Source organism: Neomonachus schauinslandi, chromosome 14 (assembly GCF_002201575.2).
Source record: "Neomonachus schauinslandi chromosome 14, ASM220157v2, whole genome shotgun sequence".
NCBI classification, from domain to species: Eukaryota; Metazoa; Chordata; class Mammalia; order Carnivora; family Phocidae; genus Neomonachus; species Neomonachus schauinslandi.
The window spans coordinates 68,310,698-68,331,669 of record NC_058416.1 but is presented as its reverse complement, the minus strand read 5'-3'; the positions used below and the strand labels follow the sequence as shown (position 1 = coordinate 68,331,669).

General features: G+C 51.3%; 1 protein-coding gene across 1 annotated transcript in view; it reads left to right on the top strand.

The window, feature by feature from the left end:
* DEPDC5 (DEP domain containing 5, GATOR1 subcomplex subunit) overlaps positions 1-11,313 on the top strand; it is a 125,095-nt gene extending 113,782 nt beyond the window's left edge. The window contains exons 40-44 of the mRNA XM_044921246.1: positions 2,880-3,051; positions 5,800-5,860; positions 8,854-8,936; positions 9,103-9,971; positions 11,261-11,313. Coding sequence (XP_044777181.1) covers positions 2,880-3,051; positions 5,800-5,860; positions 8,854-8,936; positions 9,103-9,392 — 606 coding nt within the window. The 3' untranslated portion in view covers positions 9,393-9,971; positions 11,261-11,313. The remainder of the gene's footprint in view (positions 1-2,879; positions 3,052-5,799; positions 5,861-8,853; positions 8,937-9,102; positions 9,972-11,260) is intronic.
* The last annotated feature ends 9,659 nt before the right edge of the window (positions 11,314-20,972 follow it).

Genomic DNA, 20,972 nt, shown 5'->3' with positions numbered 1-20,972 from the left:
CCCTGGTCCAGTGTCTGTAGAACAAGCCCTCCTTAGCCAGGCTGTCAGGATCTTCCAGGTGCCTTCTTGAACCATCTTTGCAGTCTGCCACTCCTTTAATACACTCTCCCCTTCGCCTTAGAAGAGTGTTTTTCTGTGGCTTTAACAGAGTCCTGCTCACCTCCCACACTGGCGCAAGCATCCCATTGCCTTGCTGAGAGCAGCCAGAAGGTTCAGAAAGACTTTACAGAAAGCTAGGAGATGACCAAAGAGAGTGAGCACAGCATCTGCTGGCAGCGTATCGTTTTTCTATCCAGGGCTCAGAGGCTTAGTTTTGTCCCACAAGGCATGATATCCTGGGGAAGGGATTTGTCTGCGTTTCCGTCTGCCCAGCCCCAGTCTGCCTCTGCATGGCATTAGCACCCCTGTGGACCCCTACCCTGGAACACTGGAATGTTTTCAAGGTCCAGATCAAAAAAGATGTCCAGCGGGACACCTGGGTGGCTCAGTGGGTTATGCATCTGACTCTTGATCTTGACTCAGATCTCGATCTCACAGTTGTGAGTTCAAGCCCTGTGTTGTGGTCCATGCTGGGGATGGAGCCTACTTAAAAAAAAAAAGAAAAGACACCCAGCCACCTGTCCAGCTCAGCTTACAGAGGACACTGGCTCTGCTCCAGCCAGTCAACACTGGCATAACCACTCCCTCCAGCCAGAACTAACCCTCTGACCCAGTAGGCTAAGCCTTCTCCTTGGAAGCCCTACCTACCAGATAATCCTATCTCAAACAACACAACCATAACATTCATAGACACACACATATAGTCACAGTTTGGCAGGAAGAAGAGTATTTATCTCCCCAGGGGAATATAGCAACTGTCTTTTCAAAATACACTTTTCACACCAATTCATGTAAAACCCATGAAAGCTGCTAATCCCTTTATCATTACAGTTTTGACCCTTGAACAACACGGGTTTGAACTGCATGGATCCACTTATACATGGATTTTTAAAATATATATAAATACAGTACTGTAAATGTATTTTTTCTTCCTTATGATTTTCTTTTTTTTTTTTTTAATTTTATTTATTCATTTGAGACACAGAGATACAGAGAGAGAGAGAGAGAGCACGAGCAGGGAGAGAGGCAGAGGGAGAGGGAGAAGCAGGCTCCTCGCTGAGCCAGGAGCCTGATGTGGGGCTCGATCCCAGGACCCTGGGATCGTGACCTGAGCCAAAGGCAGACGCTTAACCATCTGAGCCACCCAGGCGCCCCTTCCTTATGATTTTCTTAGTAACATTTTCTTTTCTCTAGCTTACTTTATTGTAAGCCTACAGTATATAATACTCATAACATACAAATATATGTTAATCAGCTGTGTATCTTCTTGGTAAGGCTTCTGGTCAACAGTAAGCTATTAGTAGTTAAGTTTTGGGGGAGTCAAAAGTATACTCAGATTTTTGACTGCATAGGATGTTGGTGCCCCTAACTCCTGTGTTGTTCAAGGTCAACGGTATTTTGTTAAGTTTTTAGAAATCTCTAGTGTAGATTATTATTTTAAGGTAGTGTCCAAATTTGTTATAAATAACATTTTATTATGTAATTTTATAATATGTAATATTTATTATATTAAAATATGACATTTTAAAATTTACATAAAATAAAAAGAGCCTTAGAAATTATTTTGGGCAGGGCCACATGGCTGGCTCAGTCGGTAGAGCACGCGACTCTAGATCTCAAGGTTGTGCGTTTGGGCCCTGCATTGGCTATAGAGATTACTTAAAAATAAAATCTTTAAGAAAAAAGAAAGAAAGAAGAAATTATTTTGGTCAAACAGAGATCTTGGTTTTTGTTGTTGATGTATTGTTGTTATGAGTGTTTTGGGGGAAAAAAAAGCTAAGAGTGGTCCCCCTCAATTTTTAATGTAGTCATATTGGTTTAAGTCATGTGGCTCAAACTAATATATATATATATATAAATATATATATATTTTAAGATTTTATTTATTTGAGAGAGAGAGAGGGAGCACGAGCAGGGGAGGGGCAGAGGGAGAATCATACTCTCCGCTGAGCAGGAAGCCCGACTCGGGACTCGATCCCAGGACCCTGGGACATGACCTGAGCCAAAGGCAGACGCTTAACCGACTGAGCCACCCAGGCGTCCTTTGAAATAACATTTGACACAAATCTCATCTGTATGCCAGAGCCACATGCATCAGTTTTGTTTTTTTCAATATACATAGTTTTCTGGTTCAAAAAGTATCTTAAGACGTAGAAAATCGCCACTGTTCCCTAAGGAAATGGTACTGCTGGGGAGGTTTGTCTTGCTGCCCCAGTTAACTTTCGTTTGGAGTCTTCGGACAGACAGCTTTTGGGAGTTTGCTGGAGAGAGACTCTCATTCTGCCAGGTCAGAGCTTATCGCTTTTGGCCAGAGGCCACCACTGTCATCTTGCGCCCTCATCATGTCCCTTCCAGCCAGGCTGAGTGGATTGTTTTCCTATTTGATACTTTGGGCTTCGTAAATTTTTGATAAAGGACAAATTTAGAAGGACTTAACTTATATCCTGTGACCTTCCGCCAACATCCTATAGAATGAGAAGGCTGTTTAGGAGGCAAGAAATAGTTCTCTCCAATCGCTTCCTTCCAGAAGAAACTGGAGTTGCAGCAGCTTGGGCTGGGAGGAGGAGCTGTGTGCTTAACTCACAGTTCTTCAAGTATTTGTCAGAGGAGTTTAAGTTGTGCTCTTTCCTGCCCAGGACCTGTTTGGAGCCAGTGAACGTGAATAAATGAACATGCCAATCAATATGTAAGCTGCCACGGTGGCGGCTTCACTCCTGGGGAAGTACTTTCTCTTGTCTGAGTTCACTTGGAGGTGACACTGTTTCTGTGCTTCCCACCAGGTCCAAGGCTGGCATCGCAAAGCCACTTCCTGCGGCTTTTTGTTGGTCCCCGTTCTGGAGGGTCCCTTTGCACTGCCCAGTTACCTGTATGGCGATCCGCTCCGAGCCCAGCTCTTCATCCCACTCAACACCAGCTGCCTGCTCAAGGAAGGCAGTGAGCACCTGTTTGATAGTAAGAGACACTCCCCTCTGGACCTTCTGTCTCCACGAGTAAGACCTCTCCCCCAGGGCCACCTCTCTGGGCATCAAATCCAGGCAGGATAGGGCACAGAGGGAGCCTTTGGACATGGGGGCCAAAAGGATCTGGGTTTCATGCTGGTTCTTCACTTAGTGGCCAGGTAACCCTGGACAAGTCACTTACTGTCTTAAATTCCTTATTCCTCAAATGAGAGCACATAAAGTTTAACGCTGCCTTGCCAACTTGGGAAGACCCTCAGGAGGCCTGGAGCAGATGGTGGGTGGGAGAGGGTGTGATACACTAAATCACGAGTGGCACTGGTATTTTCCCCACACTCTCCTTTCCGTGCTCCAACCTAACTGGCTTTGGGGTTGGGAATTTGAACCTTGTGGGAGGCTTGAATCTGCTGTTTCATGTAAACAGGCTAGAAAAAGGGAGGCATTGATACAAAACAGGTTACAGCGTCCTGTTGTGCAAAGCTATAGCGTGTCAGCACCTGGAACACGCATGTGGCTCGAGTCCTGCATCTCAAGGAAGACAGAGCAAGAGGGGGCTCAGAGGAAGACAGCAGGACTCTGGTCACAACCCTTTCCCTGGGACGGGGTTGTCTGTCCGTCGGGAGCAGCCAGTGGGCGGGGCTGCCCTGCTGCTCCACCCTGGCCCAGCAGATCTCTGAGGGCAGGTGTAGGACAGATCGAAGGACAAGTCTTCACACAGCACAGAACTTTCTATCATTAATTAATTGCTTATTTCGATGAACATATAAATAGCCCCTACAGAGCTCTTGGTGAGCTCACAAATGACCTTTTTAAAAACAAAAAGTTAGAATTGCTGCTGATACGTCAGCAGCCCTTTCGTTTCTCAGATATAGAAATTATAAATGTGAAAGGAAGAACTTTTGGTGTGAGGGAGATGGTTTCTTCCCGTGCCCGTGTAAGTCTGTGTCATGGTGGGTAGAAGAGAAGCAGCCCGGGGGGTGAGAGGTCTCGCTAGGTCAGGGAGGCCACACTAAACCTTCCCGCACTTTTCCTGTGACAGGCTGCCCCAGTGGTACAAACAGCTTGTGTTCCAGAGGCCCATCTGTATATTCTTTGTTTACATCTCAGAAGACATTTTTTTTTTTTTTAAGATTTTATTTATTTATTTGACGGACAGAAACACAGCCAGAGAAGGAACACAAGCAGGAGGAGTGGGAGAGGGAGAAGCAGGCCTCCCGCAAAGCAGGGAGCCTGATGCGGGGCTCGATCCCAGGACCCTGGGATCATGACCCGAGCCGAAGGCAGACACTCAACGACTGAGCCACTCAGGCGCCCCTCAGAAGACATTTTTATATAGACACAGTATTTTCAGTGATGGTTGGGGTTCGAGGTGGGCCCCACAGAGCCACCAGAGGCCATAGATCCTGTGCCCCGTAGAGTTGACAAAGTGCTCTTCACACACACACACACACACCCCTTCTCGTTTAACTTCATGGTGGCTGACAGAGGACCACTGCAGTCCTGCAGTGCCACATGATTATATTCGTATCTGATGATTTCCAGCGAGGCAACCGCCTCACGCTGCTGTTTTTAATATGCTCGGGAGACACTTCCCCCACAGCAGCCAGACTCTTCTGGGGGTTTTCCACTTTCACTGTCACCGCACAGGATTGCTGGCAGGGCTGGCATTGGAGGACATTTTTGTATGAGCTGCTGGTTTTCCCTGCCTGGTGTAACCCAGGCTTCGGGACCAGCAGCCTCTGTTGGTTGCCATGGTTACAGCTGAAGAAAGGAGTCCTAGTTTAAAGGAATAAGGCCTTGACTCTAAAAATCACTTTTCTTGCTCCTGTGCTACTTCTCTTCCTATTATCTCCCCTTCCGATAACAGTGGATTCAAAAGCTTAAAAATCTGACAAGGGATCTGCTGTGTTTTTACCTACTAAAGCCAAAGTCTTTTTTCTTGTTTGCTCTTTGGTTGCCGAGAGCCCTCAAATGTGTTCTAGATAGAAGATTCCAAATGTAGAGAGAGTAGAGAGCCCCTGTTCTTCAGGATGTCTTGTGCAGTTGCTCCTCCAGCCCTCAGCATCTCAGTCCCAAGAGCAGCGCTGGCCCGTTGCCTGTTGCCGAGCGACAGCCTGCCTCAGCCCTCCACCTCCTCGTCAGCTCTTGGTCTTCACACCAGCACTGCAGAAGGAGTGAGGCTGGAACCATGATGTGGGCGATGGGGGGAGGCACTCGTCTGCTCCCCTGCCCTCCCCAGCCCATCACTTTTCCAAAAATAGTGTTTATATTTATTTGCTTCAATTTCCCCACCCCTAAAATGGAGCTTGTACTATTGTCTTTCCTTGTAGGGAAATGGAGGATGGGTAATAAATTTTTTCTTCTTTTCTCCTTAGAAGCAGATAACATGCATTTAAAGCTTATCTTTTTGTTTGTATTTTAATATCATGTTCCTTTCCACTTTTGGCATAGGAAGTCATTAGAATGAGTCTTACCTCGAGTTCTGGTAGCTCACACTGGTTGCTGAGGACTCCAATTCAGTGCCTTTCTAGACCCTGATAGAGCTTCAGGGAAGGGGTGGTGAGAATGCACCTTTGTTCCTTGGGACGGCGGCTGGTCTCTCAAAAGCAGGTAGTGTGGAAAGCCGCGCTTAAGCTCAAGGGGGAAGAATGGCCCAGAGAAGTGAAGGGTACAGAAGGCCAGACCCAGGGAGATTTACAAACCTTGGGATCACACCCTGGCATTTATTTTTTTCTCCTTTCAGGCTTCGAACCGGAAACGTACTGGGATCGAATGCACCTTTTCCAGGAAGCCATAGCACACAGGTTTGTCCCCTAGCAAGAGGGCATCATGGGAGGGCGTCAGTGACTGTCGTGAGCGTCAGTCACCAAACCCAAACCCAGTTTGTTTCATTTCTGGGGAAGCGGATCTAGTTCACCAAAGAGCGACTCGCTGCCAATACCCTGCAGGACCCTTTGCCTTGGTTTCAAAGATAAGCATTAGCCCTCCAGTCCCTGTAGCTGTTGTTTTCCAGACCACATTACCTTCTTCCAGTTGAGGGGAAAGCACAGAGCTCCCTCCTTAGCCTCCAACTAGACCTTGAGCCAAGCTGTCCAGGAGATGACATGAGATGAAAAACTAAAACGCTTCAAGAGCCCCTTGACACATGCTGAGAAGATAATGGGGGTTAAAAAGCAATAGATAAGTCCGTAGGTATTTACAGGCACTAGAATATATGCCAGGGAGGGGCTTCCCTGGGCTTAGCTGCCTACCCCTCAGGCCAGTCCAGCTTTGTCTCTAGAACGCACCACGCAGTGTTCATTTGCTGCTTCGTGTTAATCATGGCAGTAGCAAGTCCTCCATTCCCACTTCCATAATCCTCTTGTGGCACCATCTGCAGTGTCCTGCCATCTCCTCATTCAAGTGTATTCAGCTGTTACCACTCCACCTTGCACCCCGCTCCCGCCCCCGGCCCACCACAGTCTGGCTTCTTCCTTCCAGCAGGAGGGGGTGCCGACTGGGGGCAGAAGGTAGGGAGCGCAGTGGGTCGGTGGCAAAGGGCGCCGATCTGGGAAGCAGACAGGCCTGGCTTACCTCTGCCTCCACCAGCATGCGGCAGAGGAACCGTGAGCAAGTTCTGGAACTGCTTCACCTTTGTTTTCTCACCACTCACTGGGTTGTTGGGAGGGTTCTCCGGAGTTCCTGGCACCTAGGAAGCCCTGGGTAGGCAGGAGTTATCATTAGGAAGACCCCAGCCAACTGATGAGTTATAAGCAGGTTTGACACTTCCCTTGGATATCATTGGGTGGTGATTGGATTTTGCTGGCTAGATGTCACGCGTGACGTGGCCTTTCGATTTCTTCCTGTCTTCTGTCCCATCCCCACAAATCACTGCGTGGACTCCGCTGCGTGTCCCTGCACCTAAACCTGCGCTCTCTTCCCCACCTAGACCCACCGAACTCACCTATATCTCCCCCCTAACACATTCTCCTCTAAACCCCCACTACTTTGCTCCACCAGATTCCCAGGTCCCTCCTCTCTCGATCCCTCCTTCCCTTTTTCCCAACATACTCTGTCCATCTTTTATCCTAATCTAGGGGCCCCTGGAGGGCAAGGGTATGCATTTTTCTCATTTTTGTTTCCCTTTACAGCACCCAGCAAAGTGCCTTGCCCAGAGTAGCTTTTGCACAGAATGGAACTCTAGGTGGAATGTGGCTCTGAAATGAAACATTAGCCCGCCCATAAGTTTCATCTCTGAAAGAGTTAGAAACTAGTCCAATAAATAAAATCTTTTAAAAAAAGAAGAAACTGGTCCAGCCTCCCTGGGCCCCCCTGCTGTGGCTCCCCAGCTCCTCCTTCACATTTACCTGGTGGGATGGGTGCCCCCCACCCCCACCCTCACTGTAGTCCTGGCTCGAGTGCTCCCCAAGTGGACAGTGAGGGGGGCCAAGCACCGTGGGGTTCAATTGCCATTTTAAAATTAAAGGTCTTCCCTGGTGACCTAAGGAAGAAATGAGGCAAGAATCTGGTCAGGCTGATCCATGCTGAGTAAATAAACAGCCTTGGTTGAAAAGTAAAGGGAAAGGAAGGCAAAATCCAGAGGCATTCCTACACGTGGTAGAATCAGCCTATAGATGTTGGGGCTTGCTATGCACGTTAACTGATCCATGTAACTTGCCTTGACTTCATGTGTTCTCTGATAAGTAATTATTGAAAGCCAGTGTGAAGCTGGCGGCTTATACAGAGGACGCAACGCAAGGAGACAGGTGTTTTACCTCCTTCAGTTCTGCCGACATCACTGCCTTCATTACATAAACCTCTCAGACTCGGGGCGGGAGCCACATCTGTTAACACGTCCTTTCAGCACTTAGCAGGTAGAGCTGTAATAAATGTGTATGATGGATATAGAAAAACCCGGAATAGAACAAACCATAGATGAGAAGCAGAATCGAATAAGTCATAGATGAAAAGTGGCTCCTCCTGCCCATTTCCAGAATGGAACAGCGAAGCCGAGAGCCCCAGACTCGGTTCCTCATTTTTAAGAAGAGGATTTCAATTAAGATAATTCATTCTATTTCAATTTGGAGCCTTATTTGAGAACCTACTATGTGCTTAGCTGGGAGAACCTAAGGGAAAGAGGTGTGGCTAAGGTGAATTAAGATAAGCACCTTCCCCTTCTCCTTATGTGGATGGGCACCCAGCACGGTGTCGGACCCGATGTGGATTCCAGGGAGAGGCAGAGAAGAGGTGCGGGAGGGGACAGGGCGACAGTCCCCAGAGGGATGGTCTGACTGGACAGCTGGGGAGCATGCAGGGGGAGGGGTAGAGGGCAGAGACAGGGCTGGGTGTGGAGTGCAGCTGGTGAGAGCGTTCTCAGCCACTTGGAGATGACTGGAGGCCTGGCAGGAGGAGGTCTGGTGAGGGAAAACAAGCAGCCTGAATGTTCTGTCTTGAAAGAGATCTTCCCAGGTCCCTGTAGCTCAGGCTGTCAGAAAGTCCTCTTGGCCACATTTGCTCCCCCTGTCCCTTTATCTAAGAAGGCCCTAATCTGGGCGCCTGGGTGGCTCAGTTGGTTAAGCGACTGCCTTCAGCTCAGGTCATGATCCTGGAGTCCCTGGATCGAGTCCCGCATCAGGCTCCCTGCTCACCAGGGAGTCTGCGTCTCCCTCTGACCCTCCCCCCTCTCATGTGGTCTCTCTCTCTCTCTCATTCTCTCTCTCAAGTAAAAAGAAAAAAAAAAAAATCTTAAAAAAAAGTACATTCTTTAAAAAAAAAAAAAAAAAGAAGGCCCTAAATAAATCTGTCTTCCTGTCCTTAGGTTTGGGTTTGTGCAAGATAAATATTCCGCCTCTGCTTTTAACTTCCCTGCCGAGAACAAGCCTCAGTACATCCACGTTACAGGTGAGACTCTCCAGGCGAAATGTGGGGCAGGTGGGTCCCTGCGGTGGGAGCCTGTGCACGGGGGCTCCTCCCCTTCACTGAACCTGTGTCTGCCAAGCCGCCGCAGCCGCCCGGGGAGGGGGGGCCCTCCTGTGGCGGTGACACGGGGCCTCCCCTTGCTCCTCAGGAACAGTGTTCCTGCAGCTGCCCTACTCCAGGCGCAAGTTCTCGGGGCAGCGGCGGCGGCGGAACTCCACGAGCTCCACCAGCCAGAGCATGTTCTGTGAGGAGCGGGTTGGCTACAACTGGGCCTACAACACCATGCTGACCAAGACGTGGCGCTCTAGCGCCACGGGGGACGAGAAGTTTGCTGATCGGCTGCTCAGGGATTTCACAGACTTCTGCATCAACCGCGACAACCGGCTGGTCACGTTCTGGACAAGCTGCCTGGAGAAGATGCATGCCAGCGCCCCATGAGGCCAGGCCGCGCCCGGGTCCAAGCGCAGGGAGGGTTTGGCTCTTGCTGTCCGTGTCCAGTAGGGGCAGGCGGGCTTTGGGCGGCAGGCGGCAGTGCCCCTGCCGGTGAGTGGGGGCCGTTGCTACTGGTTCTCCCCCACCCCACCCCACCCCACGAAATGTTCTTCCCCTCGAGGAGAAAGACTCAGGAAGAAACGAGCGCTGAGAGCAGGTGGGAGGCCCAGATGGTCCGTGGGAGGACCTCAGTACTGGGGGCGGGGGGTGAGCAGCCCCCATGAATGTCCTTGGAGAGGGGGTGGCTCCTGGGAGCATCCTTTCCCTCTGCCAGCCGTGGGCTTTTCGGAGCCGTCTGCCACTTCCCGCCCAAAAGTGTGCACAGGATGTAAGATAATTTTGTGAAATAGTGTACCATAGGCTCACACCAACTGTATATACCTGTACATATCAGAAGCAGGAATAAAGTGCCACATGCAGCATCTCTGGCCCCCAGCTGGTTCCTGGCAGCGGCGGTCCCATCCTCGGCTGGGCAGTCGGGCCCCATCGCCAGGGACATAGTGGCAAATGAGGCAGCCACAGAAGGTGAGGAGAACTGCAGAATTCACTGTCTTGGAGAGTCTGGCTGTGGATTTTCTGAAAGATGTCTTTTCACAGGCCCTTGGGCAAGAGCAAAATCATTTCTTTCAGACCTGGTGAGCAGAGCAGATAGTAGTAGGCGCAGCCGCAGGCTTGTGCTGGCGGAGTGAATCTTTGCTAAGTGGGTGAGCCCAGGTGTGGCATGCGGATGTCATGGCATTCTAAAAAAAAAAAGGAAGTCTATTGACTCCAAGGTTTAGAACCCACTTCTTAAAGGGATAAGATTCAGCATGGTGCCTCAACCTTAGCACCCTGCCCTAACCTGCTGGTGGTAGGGGTGAGGGGCTGCAGGATAGAGGGGACCTGACAGGTACTGCCACCCCCCTCCCCCCAATCCCTCCACACAAGCCCTGTTGATTTCCCTCCTCAGTAGCTTGCGAATCCACCCACTTCTTCCCAGGCCCTCTGCTGCTTCGCCCAGCTCAGCGCAGCCCTCCTTCATCTTCCTCTTCCTCTTGCATGGCTAGGAGAGCCCCGTAACCCATCTCTGCTTTCCCTCCAGGTCATTCTTCACTTGGCACTCACAGTCTTATTTAAAAACCACTCTGATTGTGCCCGCCACTTATTTAAACTTATTTAGACGTCTTTGGGTACTTGAACTTCAAACATCTTAGACGTAGCCATGTACAATCTGGTCCCGGGCTGTTCCTCCAGCCACCTGGAACATCACAAACTCTTTAGCGGCTCAGGTCCTTTGCACATGCTGTTCCATCTGCTGAGAACACTCCTCCTCTCCAGGCCCACTCTGCCTTGCTAACTCCTGGTCATCGTTCAGCAGCTCTTTGCTCATGTGTTACTTCTCCAGAGAAGCACAGTGGGCTACCTGTCAGGTCTTCCCACAGCACCTTGTACTTCCCCGGCAACACTCGGCACATTTCCACGCTAGCATGACGGAAGCTTGCCTATTTTGTTCATCTCTTTGTTCCTAAATGTGCAGCATGATAGCAGATGCTGGAGAAATGATGTTGGCTGAATACGTGGAGTGAATGAATGAACTCTGGACTCAAGGGCCAGGCGCTGGGTGTTGCATCTGAATCTCCCCGCACGGGGTTCTTAAGTTACTTAATGGAGCCTGTTTCCTCATCTATAAATTGGAGCTATTTGTGCTACATGTAGATATTTTGAGAGAATGCATCTGTTAATATAGGTGAAAGCACACGGGTTGATTCCTGGTGAGGAACTGGTCCCTGATAAAATCCCATTTTCTTTTCCTTTCTCACCTTCCCTTCCCTCAGACAAACCTTCACTCTTTGTTAAGCGTCAACGTCCTTCATTTATAAAATGGGAGACTGTCTGCTAGTGTGGTGAGAGGACCAGAAGACAGAGGTGTATGAAAGCACTTACTACCCAGCAGGCAGTAAACGAACGCCGGCGGCTCTGACATTCCCAGATGGAAAGTCCTCTTTGCCCTGTTTCTGAGCCAGCTTCCTGCTGGATGTTGCCGGACGTGGCAGCCACTGGCCTGTCCGGCTCAGATCGTGTGGCACAGACATGTGTGGTCCTCAGTATCCTACTTTCCGCCCTCCTCTCTTCCAAAAATGACCCGGGAAAAGAAGGCTTAGAGAGTAGAATGCTAGCCACTCACCCTTCAGAGCTGGGCCTGAAACACCTATGCCCTTGAATCCTAGTTCCCCCACATTCTTCCTCTCTGACCAGCAGCACCTCCTTCCACCCACTTGTCCAAGCCAGAATCTGGGAGTAGAACTCAAGCCTCGTTCAACTCCACCATCACCCGTCCCTCAGGCCCACCCACCTCCCTCCATGCCTGCTGCCCAAATGCGGAGAGAGCCCAGCCTGGGGAAATGTGTGATTTGGTTAGACATGAGGGATGTGTGCGTGCAGATTGGACGCCCCACACCAGGTGTATAAACATGAATAACCATTCCTTGGTGGAGAGAGAAAGGCAGGAAGCTTGGGGCCAAGAGGACCTGGGTTTAAATCCCAGCTCTGCCATTTCTTCGCTGTGAGAGCTAGGAATGTTCTGTCTCCTGAGTGTGGTTCCTCACGGGTTAAATAGAGATGACATGTCCTCACCTTTCTTCCCAACCCCCGCCCCCCACACACACACCTCTCTTGAGTGTTGCTCTTCTTCTCTGCTTGTGACAATGTAATTATTTGCTGACCCCTTTCAGCCCCGTAGGCTGAGAATTTCTTCTCGCACACTGTCTAGTCACTGAGAGTCGAGTGAGTGAGCTGGTGAGACCAAGGGAGCAGGTACACGTGGCAGGGCCCCTCACAGGGTCCAGCACAAAGGAGGGGCACATGGACTGTAAGGAGGATCTTGATGCAATCACCAATCTGGTTCCCTAAATTAAGTCATGGAGGGCGCTTATTCATGTTCAGAAATGGGGCATCAAGGCCCAGATACATGGCATGACATGCCTTGGGCTCACCCCAGTATAAGCGGGGATGAGGGTGGTCCAGTAAGACAAGGCCTTAGAGCAGAGGGGTTCTTGGAGATCTGGCCCAACCCTTTCATTTTCTCCCAGTTAAGGAAACAGGGAGTGACCTGTCCTAGGCTCTAGGTGGCACCGGGACAAGGACCAGTCCTCCAGTTCCCAGGCCCAGTGTGTTTCTAAGCATTTGGTTATAGTCAGTAGTATGGAGGTTGAGAGGGCAGGCGTAGGAGGCAAGTGGCTGGATTCAGATTCTAGCAGGGCCACTTGCCAGCATGTGAGTCTGAGTAAGTTACTGCATCTCTCTGAACCTCAGTTTCCTCATCTGTAAAATGAGACACTAGTACCACCACCAGGGTCTTGAAAACCACACAAGAGAATGTGGGTAGAGAGCGTGACAGTGGCTGGAACATTGTGCCCTCCCTCAACATCAACTGTTAAATTGCCCCAGACTCTGTGACCCCCGGGAGTTTAGAGAAGGGAATAATCAGAGAGCTGGAGTGGACAGGCTAGTCTTTAAAGAGGAAGTAGCCTTGGACCTGGTGGGATGTATAGGAGTCAGAGTGGTTAAGAGGCTGAGCCCAGTGTCCCCACTTGGCCCAGAGGTCTGTACTCCACTAACTATTTGCTATGGTCGTTCTGCCTTATCTAGGTCCCAAGAACCTCTGCTGAGAAGTTTTTTCTCTTGTCAGAGGTGCCGCGTTGCCAAGAGCAGGAAGAGGGCTTTCTGACCATGCCACCCTGGCCCCTTCTCGTCGTGAACAGGGTTGTTGCCTGAAGCTGAGCAGCTCTGGAGACATTTCTCAGTTTTGTGGTTGTGCTGGGGCGCACCCAGGCCCTCGGACACCTGAGGAGCACCATCGGCCTCCTGAATGTAGAAATGAATCTGGGGTGGGGAATCACACAGAGTGTGAGATGCAGAAAAACCTGATGGGAAAAGAAATGAGCTAGCATAACACCCTTCCCCTCTACCAAAGGAATGGAAATAAGCCAAGAAGGCTTCAAAGCAGAAGTAGTAGCTGTGTTCTCTAGTGCTCCCGTGTGAAAGAGTTTGCATAAATTGCAGATTCCAGAGCCTCTCCCAGAGATTCTGATTCGGGGGGGTCTGGGACTCTCCACTATAAACAGACACTCTGCTCTCAGTGGTCCATTTGAGAAACCCTGTTCCAGATTCCTTCTCTGGGCTTCTCCCTGAGTACTCTACACGCAGCTCCAACTAGCCTGGAAATCTGATTCTTAGACCAAAGCAGATTAGAAGCCACACACAGAAAGGCAACATAGTTGACAGCTGAGAGAAATGACATCTGACAGCAGACAGACGGCTGCACGGGGCTGCCGAAGGCACAGGACCACCAAAGCCCACGCGGCTGGGCCAGGAACTGCCAAGTACTACATGGGATAGGCATGGAAGCCCATATACCCTGTGTAGGAAGAGACCCATCAAAATAATTAAAATGGAAACTTGAGGTATTACAAGGAAGAAGCACATGGTATACGCCTGACACACTGAGGAAGTCTGTGAGGCTTTGCCAGCATGGATAGGAAATAGTGGGACAGAGAGCTAAATAGAAGCCAATTTACAGTGAGCCCGGACATTTCAGGTACATATAGTAATGGTCACTCCTTTTTCTTTTTTTTTTTTAAGATTTTATTTATTTGAGAGAGCACGAGTGGGGTGGGAGGAGCAGAGGCAGAGGGAGAAGCAGGGTCCCCGCCGAGCAGGGACCCGGACGCGGGGCTCGATCGCAGGACCCTGGGATCATGACCGGAGCCGAAGGCAGACGCTTAACTGACTGAGCCACCCAGGCGCCCCAGTCACTCCATTTCTTGAGTGTTGGCTGTGTTCCGGGCAATGTAGCCTAGGTACTTTACGTGCCACTGCATCGGGTAATCTTATCAACCATCATCCTACCAGATGAGAGTGGAAGGCCCAGGCAGTGAAGCCCAGGGCCACACAGCTAACAGCAGGGCTGGGAATCAGGCCTGTGGGACCCCAGAGCCCAGCCTGGCCTGCTGTGCTGACCCCCTCGGCTGGGTCAGTGAGGCATCGCCACTGCTCGGACCTGGGGCTCTGGCTAGGGGTCCCGTATTCCTTTCAGCTGACTGCACTGTGTGTGGTCCAGCCCTGCTGGTGTACAGATGCTGTGTAACATGTGAATGTGGCCTCACATACAGGCGCTCTGCTGGGAGCACGCTGTGACTTTGAGCGGGGGCCGGTGGCTTTTCCTCACCTCCAGGCTCCTCTCCGGAAGGCCCTGTCTGCTCCTTCCCTTCCAGCCCCACAGCCCCTGACTTCAGCCTGCATGTGCTTTGGGCAGCTCCTGGCTTTCAGGCCATGCCACACGCTTGCCCAGTGCCTGGCCTGGGATGCACGGGTTGTGGGGGCAAAGCCAGACGCCAAGGACTCATTCCTACCAGTCTTTAGATCTGTTCTCCATCTGCTTCTCTGGCTGCAGCAAGATTCATCTGTTTCCTCAATGAATCAGCACATAGTCCTTCAGGAAGAAAATCTCTTCCCACCCTTGTGGGAAGCACAGGGGTGGGTGGGAGTTGTGGCTCTATGACCACCAGCAACCCGTCTCTCTGAGCCCTGACATTTTCATCTGAACTCCTCTGGCAATGAGTCTGGGAGAAGCCTTGGGGATCACAAGATGTCAGATCTTTCCTCGACTGGCAGGAGAGCTGAGTGCCAAGAGGGGATGGGAGTCCCTGTCGGTCTCTGAGGTGGCTGGTGGCAGCTGGGATGGGAGCTGAGTCCCTTACCCCCTCTCTGCACACTGTGGATTGTACCAGATTGCTTATCCAGGCCCAATTTCTCCCCGTTAATACTCATGTGCCTCTTAAAAAGAGAGAATTTTATTTTTAAGCCCAAGGCATCCTGGGAGAGAAACATTTTCCTAATGTCTTTGTTCATCCAACCCCAGTAGCTCACATTCTGGGTTCTTCTCTTCCCTGCAGTCTGGGAGCAACAGGTAGGTGTGACCAGGCGCTGTCATAGGAAAGGCACCCCTTTATAGTAGGGCAAAATGTCCTGCCTCTCCTCATCCTGTGTGTCATCAGCAGCTGAGCAGACACAAGCTTGAGAGGGCGGGCAGGGCTCTGCCAGAGGCAAGCCTGTGAGATTTTCGTCCTGACGCTCTCTCAAAACCCCCACCCCTTTTCCAGATCGTCGGATACAGCACTGGAGGAGAACCAGGTGCTAGCCAGCGGTTCTCAACTGGGGGCAATTTTGGCCCCCCTTTTAGGGACATTTGGCAATGTCTGGAAACACTTTTGGGTGTCACAACTGTAGGAAGTTCTACCAGCATCTCAGGGGTGCTTTTAAACACCCTATAATGCATAGGACAACCCCTACAACAAAGAATTGTTCAGTCCCAAACATCAGTAGTGTTGAGGTTGAGACACCCTGAACTAGATTCTGATCGGGGAAGAGGTCCAGATGGCAGGCCCCTCCTTCCTGTGACTTTGGAGGAAAAGATACATGCCACTTGCCCCTGATTATGGGGCTCTAAATCCTTTCTTGATGGCAGCCCCATGCCCAATCTCCTATAGCCGTTACTCTTGCTAGGTGCCAAGGCTAGAGTGGCTAAGGGACCTGCTTAGGGCCACACTGCAAGTTGTGGACAGAAGCAGGATTAGAATCCTGGCCATACAGAGTGTTTACATGCTGTGGCACGGCTCTTGTGTTTCTCTTTCCTTGTACATAGAGCTTGTCTCTCCAATAACATAGAACTTTTTTTTTTTAAAGGTTTTATTTATTCATTTGAGATAGAGCATGAGCAGGGAGAGAGGCGCAGAGAGGGAGAAGCAGGCTTCCCACTGAGGCAGGAGCCCGATGCGGGGCTCGATCCCAGGACCCTGGGATCATGACCTGAGCCGAAGGCAGACGCTTAACCATCTGAGCCACCCAGGCGCTCCAGTATATAACCTCCTTGAGGGCAGAGCACATCTTGCTCATCCTTGTGTCCTCCACTGCAAGTGCCCGTCACACAAAGGGGCTCATTTAGCATTGGTTGAATTCATTCATTTGGCCAACGTTTATGCAAAACTGAACCCATGTCAGCCCTGCACTCTTGGTGGAGGGACACAGACGTAAAGCGCTATAGAAATAGAGGAGGGGGCCTAATTCTATGCAGAGGAACTGGGAAGACTGCAGAAAGGGGCATTTGACCTGGGATTTGAAGGCTGTGTAAGAGTTCTCCGGGCGGGTGAGGAGGACGGGTTGGGGAAGGGATTCTGGAGGGCAGGACGGCTTTGGCACCAGACCAGACGAGAACGTGACTGTCAAAACCCGACGGGGAGAAAACTGGAGAGCAATTTCTCCAAACCTGCCCACCTCAGCCCACACTTTCAACAGCTGATTTCCAGAGGGAAGCTTAGTGTTGTCAAGTTCCAGGGTGCAAACCAGAGTGACAAACAGTCCACTGTTGGGAAGCCCTGAGCCAGTCTGGGCCCTGGGGTCGCACCTTAGGGAGGAGGGGACAGAGACAAGACACCTTGCTCACCTGTCAGGCTTTGCTCTTCCTGGTCCTAAATCTGAAGAGCCCGCTTTAAACATACCCAGGCTCCAAGGAGGCAACCGGCATCGCTGATGGGGCAGGCGGGGAATGATCCTCTTTCATTATCCCCTTTCTCTTCAGTGAGCCAGAAACCCTGTTCCAGTTTCAGCCTGTCCAAGCTCCCAAAACCACGCTGAGTCTGGGGGATGGGTGTGAGACCCCGGGGGGTTAAGTTCTATGAAATATTTTGAGACCTTGCACAACCAGGTGGAGTCCCTGCAGTTCTTGTCTGACTTCCATGCCCACTACCTGCATGATCCTGAGCAAGTTGACTGGTTGGACCTCAAGTTTGGGGGTGGGGCAAGGACGGTGTTTCTTCTGCCTCTCAAGGAATTGGAGTTGAAGACCCAATGCCATCGGCTTTGTGAAGTGGTCCGAATGGCACACAAAATATACCATAATTTTAAGGCAGGCCTGTAAATACTCCCCTCATGGAGACCAAACATTCTGTTTTGGATGTGTCTGGCAGATGTCCCTGGAACCTGGTCCAGCACCAGCTAGTCTGAAGCTTGAGAAGGGAGCGACAGAAAGCAGAAGAAAGGTAATAGCAAGCGCTCTTACAGTGAACTCCAAGCAAGTGCATGCCCATGGGCCGAGTGTTAGAAGCCTGAGGACAGCCCGAGGGAAGTGGCTAGGTGGTGGTACCCCCACTCCTCTGAGGAGAAACTGAGTCTTGGAAATGGAGGGACTTAGCCAAGGTTACTGAGCGCACACATGGTGGGGGAGGGATTGAACGCAGGGATTCTCCACCCCCAGGGCTCTTCCCTTAGAGAGAAAGAAGTGGGGGCATGGGAGCAAGAAGCCCACTGAAGGTGGCTTTCGTGGTGGGGCAGCCAAGTCCCGGAAGGAGGGATTTCAGGGCTTGGGGCCTCGGCTCCCCACGTGGCAGTGAGGGCCACATTCCCAGGCTCTCCAGTGCCTCGTCTCCACACTGGCCACAGTTGGTGGCTGGCGCTAGGACAGGAGCAATCCTGGGTGGTCTGACACACAGGATGTGTCTTGCCTCAAAGCAGAAGTAAAACGGGGTGCACTTCCCCTTGCGACACAAGGCAAGTCTGACCACCACCCCCTCGCCACCATCTCCTGCAGGAACCAGGAGACTGGCGGCTCCCGCTGGGGTCCGAGATTGGGGGTGGGGGGGACAGACAAGCCAACCTGGTCTAGGGACCTAACCCATGCAGGGAGCTGGGTGTCCACCTCCCAACACACACGGCTTGGGGTCTCCTCGCGCGTGCCTCCTTGGGCGGCCTCTGCATGATTGGAAGACACTGTTTCTCCCAGGTTCTGTTATTTAGACTCCGAGGGAGACGGCCCTTTATACAAGTATTCTGTCTCCTGGCAGAATCGCAGCTAGCTCACCACTGCAAGAGGGAGATTCACTTGTGGTTCATTCTCTCATTCATGTTCACAAGTTTGGTCGTTCTCCCGTCAACAAACATCGAGAGCCGTCTATGTGCCAGGTATCATGCGTGGATACAGGAGGGAGAAGGATGGCCAACAAAATGTTACATAGCTCTCTAGCGTTATGGTTGTGAAATAATTCGTTGTGAGAAGTGCAGCAAAGGCCAAGGAGGGGTTGCTGTGAGAGGTTAAAGGGGAGCCCCCAACCTAGTCTAGGACCCAGGGAAGGCTTTCTGGGCATTTCCATGGAAATCTGATGAATGGCAGAGCTTGCAATGGGCAGAGTTGGGAGGAAAGGGGGCTAGTTCCCGGCTGGAAGAACCTAAGAGGGAAAGCAGCTTGGTGAGCCCTGGGCAGAGGCTGGGGGCCTGTGTGGCTGGAGAAGGAAGCAGAGACCAGGGCACACAGGATATAGGCTACTTAAGGGGGTCCCCCCCTGTTCGACACATCTTCAAGAGAAATATCTGGAAGGCCTGGTGACTTTAGACAAGGCTTTCTCCTCTCTGGACCTCAGGTCCCTCATCTTTTCAATAAGAATATGTTCACCATGCAAGCAGGATTGCTGAAAAACCCTCAGGTAAAGCGCTAGTTGGGCATCTGGTACTCTGGAGATGCCTGGTAAGTGTAGCCATTAGTCTAACCGTGACCGAGCCGGGCCAGGAATCCAGGCTCCAGGCCCAGCTCCCTAGAAGCCCTAGAAGCGGATGCCCCCCTCCTGCCTCCCCGCCCCCACAGGGCCCCAGGCTCCAGCCGGCTGACCAGTCAGTCTTGGCAGACTCCACCTGCCATGCAGGTGAGGAACAGAGGCGGCACAGAGCTGGCGGCCCCAGGGCTGAGTGGCAGGAGAGCGGCCGGAGAGCTGCATTGCTCGGCAAGGGTAGAGCCCCTCTGGAGTCCTTTTCTTCTGATTCAGGGAAGAAATCTTCCTGAAGGAGAAAGGAAGTGTGGCATTGACCACATGCCTGGAGCTGTGTGGGGTGCTTGGCTTGCCACCTGGTTTATTTCTAGCAACAACCCCTCGTCGTGGGTATTATTGGCTGCCTTGTACAGATAAGTACCTGTAAGGATCAGGGTCACCCAGCTGGCACATGGCAAGATCTGGATTCAACTCCAGGTCCCATAACCTTGCCCTGCCCCTGCCCCTCGGTGGTGAGGCTTTGGGCTATGTTTTGTTGTATTTTTTTTTTTTAAACACATTTCTTCTTCTTCTTTTTTTTTTTAAAGATTTTATTTATCCATTCATGACAGACAGAGAGAGAGAGAGAGAGAGGCAGAGGGAGAAGCAGGCTCCCGAGGAGCAGGGAGCCCGATGCGGGACTCGATCCCAGGACCCTGAGACCATGACCTGAGCCGAAGGCAGACGCTTAACCATCTGAGCCACCCAGGTGCCCTGTTTTGTTGTAATTTGTATTTCTTCCAGCAAGAGCCCATCGTAGAAGGCCTGGAAACAAAGTGGTCAAGCCTGAGCTTTGATTCTTCATCTGTCAAGAGGCCACGGGAGTATCACACAATGATCCAAGGGGAACCACCTCAGCGATGGGTAGGGCCACCACCCCCCCTGCCCCCATTTACAAAAAGGAAACAGGCCTAGAGACAGGGAGCAACTTGCCTGAGACAACAAGGTAGCTTAGCGGAGAGCTGGGCCAGGCTGGACTCTCCTTGTGGTCTCCTTCACTCACCACCTTCCTCACCCTCTCTTGCTGGTCTCCATGGCTCCGTCCAGTCTCCACACACTGGAGGATCCCGGGCTGTGGGCCTTGGACCTCTGTTCTGCATTTCCTTCCTCGGGCAACCCAGTCCCGTGATTCTAACCACCACCTTACCATGCCCGTGGGTCTCAACCTGAGATCTCTAGCCCCGACCCCACCTCTGAACTCCAGCCTGTCTGTCCAGCTGTCTTCTCAGCCTCTCCTGAGTGCTCTCAGAGGGTGACAAACTGGATGTGTGTAAAACACAACTCTTGATTTAGCTGTGTCCTCCCGGCTCCCACCCAAGCCTGCTCCTCCCACAGTCTTCCCCATTTTAGTCACTGTACCATCATCTACCCGGTTTTTCAGGCGGAAAGCCTTGGAGTTATTCTGTATTTCCTTCCCTCATCTCCACCCACATCTAATCCATTAGCAAAAATATATTGTAATCTGACCTTCTCACCACCTCCACCTTCATCTGATGCAGCGGCAACCTGACTGTCCTCCTGCGTCCTCTTTTGCCTCAAAGAATGTATTTTTCTCACAGCAGCCAACACGCTCTCTTTTAAACATAGAACAGGCTGTGCCATTCCCCTGCCTGAAACCCTCCAGTGACTTCCCATCAATTCAGGATGAAATCCCAACTTTTTGCACAGCCCACAAGGCCCTATGGGGCCTGGGCATCTGGAAGCATCTGTCTCCATTCTCATTTCTTCCTGCTCACTCAGAACAATGCAGCGTCTCTTCTCTCTGTTCCGTGAACACCCCAAGGTTGCCCCTGCCTTGGGGCCTTTGCACGACTCTCCCCTCTTGGAACCGTCTTCCCAAGATCATGGCTTAGTTGCTTTCTCATTGTTGGTGTCACCTGCTGCCTTCTCAGCGAGGCCTTCCTTGTCTAGAGAG